Source organism: Athene cunicularia (genome assembly GCF_003259725.1).
Source record: "Athene cunicularia isolate RWA chromosome 13 unlocalized genomic scaffold, athCun1 chr13_part1, whole genome shotgun sequence".
Lineage (NCBI taxonomy): Eukaryota > Metazoa > Chordata > Aves > Strigiformes > Strigidae > Athene > Athene cunicularia.
The window spans coordinates 6,463,750-6,469,826 of record NW_020799117.1 but is presented as its reverse complement, the minus strand read 5'-3'; the positions used below and the strand labels follow the sequence as shown (position 1 = coordinate 6,469,826).

The following is a 6,077-nucleotide window of genomic DNA, read 5'->3' as shown; positions in this document are numbered from 1 at the left end:
GCCTGCCCCTTCACTGCTGAGGTGGCGGTGGGGGTCTCCGTGCCGTGCCGGCAGTCCCCACGACACCCTGCGCTTTAAAGGGCAGCTGTTGGCCCGGCTGTCCCAGTGTGTCCCCGTGCCACCAGCTCGGCTCCTGCCAGGGCAGGCAGTGCAGAGGAGGCTTTGCAAGGCGGCGAGCAAAGGGAGCGGGCTGCTGCTGGAGGGGTGCAAGGGGGGAATTCACTGCTGTTTCCTTGCCTAAAAAATGTGCTTGCCCCTTGCTGCATCCAGTGTGGGGAAGAGGCTGGACCAGGAGAGGGGACAGGGGACAAGGGGAGGCAGCTTTGCAGCCCAGAGCCATGGTTTCAGCCTGGCAGCAGCCGTCTGATGAGATAGGTGGCTGCATCTTCCACTTGCCTGAGCACACATCTTGCTGCAACTGGTGGGGCTGGGCTTGTCCCCCAGCTCCTGTCCCATCCCATTCCCAAGGGCTGGTGTGCTGCTGGGTGGCACATGGGTTCCTCTAACCCTCTTGGCAGCACTGCTGGCCCCCTGTGCCCAGTGCAGACAAAGCAAGGAAACTTGGTGATGCTTGACAGAGCAAATGGCTTGATGATGCTCTAAAAACAAGCTGGTGCTTGGAGGACCTTGTTTCTTGGTCTGTAGAGCTCTCAAGTTCACCTGCCTCTCCGAGGTGGGGCCACAGCTCTTCTCCAGGACAGGGTGGCTCCTAGAAGCAGCAAAATCCTGCTGCCGAGCAGCTGCTTCTGATGATATGAAGATGTGGTGGTTAGCCATGGTTAGTGAGCTCTGTCAAACCCTTCCTGCCGGAGGGAATGGCCCATGTGAGGGTCTTTCTCTCCTTACCAGTTCCCTTCATGATCACTCAGCAGGGGAGAGCTGGTGTGATCACATCTCCCATCGCAGGGCAAGGTGCAAGGTGTCAGGCAGAGCTTTGGAAGCCTGACTGCAGCATGGCTGCTCTTCTTCCTCTGTCCCTTTCACAGGGACCCAGCTGTCGGGCTGTGAGCGGCTCAGGGTTTTGGAAGAGCAGAGCCCTCAGACGGCTTCTTCCCTCCTCAGTCCAAATGGTCAGAGGAGCCAGATGTCTGGGGATGGCTTGTCTTTCTCCCACTTCTTCCAGACCCAGTGGCTGGGACAGGCCAAGCCTGCAAGGTTTGAGACTAGGCACAACCCTTCAAACCTGGGCTCAGCTACACAAAAGACCATTCTGGCCACACAGCATTATTCTGCAACATGAAGCTGATGGCCTGCATTGCAATGAGAGGACGTTGCTTTGGGCCATGGTGTCACGTGGATGTCACTGTGGATGTGATTGCTAGTTTTGGACAACAGTGCTGGCACAGAGGGGACAGGTCCCATGGGAGTCACAGCAACCCATCTGACAGCCACTGCTGGCCTGTCCTCTGCTGCTCTGAGGTCCCAGCTGCTTCTGGGAGTCACCTGAGAAGTGACACTGCACATAGAGCTGACCTGGTGTGACTTGCTGCAGCACAGGTGAGAGCCATCAGGAGATACGGTTTTAAGCTGTAGAAGGTGAGACTGGAGGATGGAGAGGCTTCATCAGACACAGTCTTGAATCTGATTTTCCAGCCGAAAGGGACAGCCTTGAATTTAATCTCTAGAATCACATGGATGGTGTGGTGGTAGAAGACCATTTGCAAGCCCAGGTTCCTAATGATGCTCCCTCTTGGTCTTCAAAGTAGCTTTGAGGGTCAACATTATGCTGGGAAGAGGGCACTTGCTGTCATAACAAAATAGCTAGTTTGGGTAAACAGCTTTCTGGCCTATCACTGAGGCTCAGCAAGGAGTGTCTGGTTTCAGAACAGGATCAGAGAGGCTGGTTTGTATCCCCAGTCCTCAGCCCTTTGCTGGTGGGCGGGGAGCAGTGAGTGAGGCTTCACCCTGAGTGCAGTCTACCAACCAACACTGAGCTCAAGAGGGTGTATGAGCTCCAGAAAATGAGTTTGCTTTTCTATCACCCCCTTTCCAACAGGTGGAGGTAAGACAGCCTGGCTAGATGGCCAGGAAGGTAGAGGAGGAGAAGACAAAGTAGAGGAAAGCTCATTCCCAACAGGTTGCTTGTGTTGGCCACCATCAGCGTTACCATTCCCACCTCTCATTCCCCTTCTCAGCCTAGGGGCACTTGCAGCATAACCCTCTCACAGGGGCACAGGGAGGCTGGGTGCTCTGGGCAAAGCTTTAATGGCCACCATGGGCAGCTGGCAAGTGCCAGAGCATTACCAGGTGGCATTCATCTCTTTCCATCCTGCTGGAAAAGCGAGGCAGGAACCTGAAAACCTGCCTTGGGTGGGTGGGTGAGAAGGTGGGAAGGGAACAGTCCCACCTGCTCAGAGCAGGGCTGTAAGTCAGGCCATGTGGTGTGGTTCATTGTCAGAAGAGTTGGGTCCCCATTTGGAGAATCCTGCTGGACTGACTGTCCCCATGAGAGCAGGAAGGTCCCTTGCACCCAGCCCTGCTGTTCCTGCCCAGAGCTATGCAGGTGGGCAGCAGGTAGCTGGTGTTGCCCTCCAGCCTGCCCGCACAGCCCTCCAGCATCAGGATGGTGCTAGCTCAGGCTCAGAGAGCTCAAAACTCACCTTCCTGAGGAAGTTTTTCCCTACTAAAAGCATGTACAAGACCAAAAATCCCCCTCAAGCCCAGCTCTGGGGTCTGTGGGAGGTCTTCTGGTCCCAGCAGCTGTAATACCTTCACTGCCCTGTGTAGTGTCACATCTCGTTGCATTGTAAACTAATGAAATCACTGCCCCATGTTGCATCCTGTCCCGTCCTAAATTAATGAGCTCACTGCCCCATGTTGCATCCTGTTACTGTATGTCCAGACTCGACGCGGTCACTGCTTTGTGTTGCATTCTGTTGCGTCTGAAATTTCTGCAGTTTTCTGCCCCGTCTCATGTCCTTGGGTAGCAGAAGCTGTCAGCCCTTCCTGCAGACAGCCCAGCTCCAACAGCTCCGTTTCCCATGAAGTTCCTTCTGAAATACCACAGCTCACTCTGCCCTTAAGGACATCTGTTGTTTCAGTGAAGGAGGGGTGAGGAATAACATAGGACCTAGCGAGGGAGGGGAGACCTGCACTGGCAGAGAGGGAAACTTAGTGGTGATGCTGGTGGGAGCCAGTTAGGATGTGAAAGGAGCTATGAGGAGGAATGGATATCAGCAGCTTTGACCCTGCAGCCCACCCATGCACCCTAACGGGTCACTCCATGGACTCTTCCAAGAGATTTGCACTGTGTGTGCGGCTTTTCCATCTGCAGGGCAGGCAGAGCCAGTGCCTCATTAAATACGCTGATAAAACACTTTGTTATTTGGCACTGAAGCTTCTGATTCCTGCACAGTGGTGTTCCCTGTCGCCTGCTCTGATCCCGTGGGAGCTGGAGGTGGAGAAAGGGCAGGAGGCCAGCATGCACATCCCCCTGTCTCCTGGCTAGATTAAAGATGGAGACAGGGAGAAGAGCACAGCAGGGAAGGAGAGTCCAGAAGTAGTTTGGGATTGCAAGCAGAGAAGTGGCTAGAGGGTCATCCAACCCAAAAGCCTTAAAGCCTAGTGGTAGACGTCAAGGATGGAGATAAATACGTGAATGCGTAAGGTCTTCTCTTTGGAGGAGACTTGTCCTGATTTAAAGCACTGGAGCTGTTCTCAGGACAGCTTCCCACATGGTGTGCCTGCCTTGAGGGGTCCAGTAGCAATAGCCATGCTGGCTTTAAACCAGCCAGCTTAGTACTGGTCTAGGTTCAAAGGTAACTGAGTGCCTCTGCACTAGTCAGCAGCATGGCCAGATGCACCCAGAGCAGCGCCAGAGTCTGTAAACGTCACTATGGCATTCACATCGGGCGCAGGGCTATACAGATGATGGAGCTGCCTTAGCTTTTCAGCGTCTAGCTCTTCCTGTGAGCTTGCTGGCCTGGTCACAAAGCTGCCAGAGTGGTCACTGACTCCTAGAGGAGTCCCTTTTGGACTAGCCAGGTCCTTGGGATGAGCAACACCAGAGATTGTGGCAGGTCAGGAGAGAAAGGTGCCAGCAGGAAGGAGGGGAGGGAGCTGGCACGGCACCACCAGCACCGCAGCCAGCGGCATGTCCCTACAGGAGCACCAGGTTGCCTCCCTGCACCTTTCGTTTGCCCCTCCATGAGGACCACGAAGGGTGTCTCAGGAGCTGCTGCCTCTCACGTGCCGCTCTCAGCCTTTCTCACTCTGTGTCTCTTCCTGTTCCATCTCTTCTCCTTGTTTTTCCAGAAAAGAAAGTCCAGTTCCAGCGTTCAGTTAATGGTGAGTGTCCTTCGTCTTCCTCAATGCCGATATTGCTGGGCCTCTCCACATGTTCCAACTTTCCCCGTTTTTGGAAGTTACCTCGGGGTAGGGAAGAAGGGACACCGGGGTTGGAGGGAACATCCTCAAAGCCGTATCACCCACAAACCCCATTAGCAGGGTTGGTGCAGGCACTTGCTGGCCACCAGCTAGTGGGAAGCCAGCCCTGGTTCTTGCTGATGGGTTCTCATGCCGTTTCTCCCAGTTCTCCTGACTCAGGTCTGCAGGCTGCATCGGTCCAAGGAGCCTTGGAGAAACACCTTCCATGCCTCTGCGGGGACTGTATGGTCATGGGACACCTTGCCAACCTACATCGGGGTATTATGGGTAATACATAAGCAAGGCTCTGCTGGGAAGAGCTAGCAGAGCCATTGCTCTAGCTCCGCTAGCAGAGTCGCCTTGATGGGGCTCCTGGAGAGAGACAGGGGGTCAGTACCCCCCTCCCCCCCAAATCTGTGTAGTGCTCAGCTGTTTCTTGAAAGAGCTGTGTCTCAGCCTTCGGTGGTCCATGTGGGTCTTGGAAGCACTCTGTTTTATTGTACATTTCTCTCCCTACTCTGCGGTCAGTGTGGTCTCTCTCACTCCTGCACAGTCCCCTCTTTCTCATCCCAGCTCCTCCTCGCTGTTTAATTTGTACATCTCTCTCTTTATCGTACAGTCAACATGGTGTCTTCCACCCCTGCACAGCCCCTCTCCCTGCCCCTCCGGCAACGCTTCTAGGAACCCACCAAAACCCCCGGACCTGCCCCCATCTCTGTCCCCACAGGTGTCGGTAGGAAAGGCAGCGCCGTTCCTACGAGACCCTCCACAGCCCAGCTCTTGTGCCCTTGGCTACAAGGAGTGGAGGTCAGGGAGGGCTCTGCCAGTGCTGCCCTAGAGCTGTGGTTGAGGACGGGTTGGACCTGCTGGCGTTTTCCTTGGTTTCTGTCCGTTGGCACAGTCAAGCGCTGTGGGGTCGGACTCGGGGGGCTGTCGATCACACAAGCTCCATCTGGCACCGGGCAAAGACCCCTCTCACCGTCCCGTCTCTCCTTTCTGTTCTTTGCTCAGGAATCGTCGGAGAGCACCAACACCACCATCGAGGATGAAGACACCAAAGGTACCAGCAGGGGCACGTGGGGAGGTGGGCAGGCTGTTTTGGAGGGGTGCCGTGGGGTTGTTAGTCTGGCCACCCCTAATGAGAGGCAAAAACCCACCACCATCGAGCTGCCTCAGGGCCCTTCAGAAGTTGCTTTAACTCCTTAGGTGGTTTCACTGCTAGGTCACTGCCACAAGCAGCTTGGGCACTGTTAGTGAGGAACGGGGGGGCTCCCAAAACCAGGGATGTTCCCTGAAAGCAGGCATGGAAATGGCAGAAATCTGCAGAGATAGTAGCCCAGCTGCTCCCTCCTCCAAAATAAATAGCCCTTTGGGAAAAGCCTCCAGAGGAAATCCCTGCCTCCCTCCCGCCTGCCTGCCAGAGCCAGCTTTCTAAGAATAACCCAGGGAATAATTTATCAGTGCTAATTTGTAAAGTCTCTCGACGAAGCAATCTCAGCACAAAGCAAGATGGACTTTGGCCTGATGTGAGAGTTAATGGGAGACTTGTCCTCCTGAGGAAGGGCTCCCTGAGAGCAGATGCAGAGGCAGGTGATGCTCAGCAAGTGATGGGGGTCCCTCTCCTCCTTTCTGAATGACTCTCGGGAATGTGATCCCTCTACTTTTATTAGCCACAACACAAAAAAAAAAAAAAAAAAAAAAAAAAAAAAAAA

General features: G+C 54.6%; 1 protein-coding gene across 4 annotated transcripts in view; it reads left to right on the top strand.

The window, feature by feature from the left end:
• The window catches only part of CAMK2A (calcium/calmodulin dependent protein kinase II alpha), a 36,578-nt gene that overhangs the window by 22,821 nt on the left and 7,680 nt on the right, over positions 1–6,077 (top strand). For 2 of the 4 annotated variants that reach the window (XM_026858118.1, XM_026858119.1), the window contains exons 14-15: positions 4,255–4,287; positions 5,377–5,425. In XM_026858118.1, the coding sequence (XP_026713919.1) occupies positions 4,255–4,287; positions 5,377–5,425 (82 nt within the window). The remainder of the gene's footprint in view (positions 1–4,254; positions 4,288–5,376; positions 5,426–6,077) is intronic. The other 2 variants (XM_026858120.1, XM_026858121.1) reach the window with 1 other exon arrangement.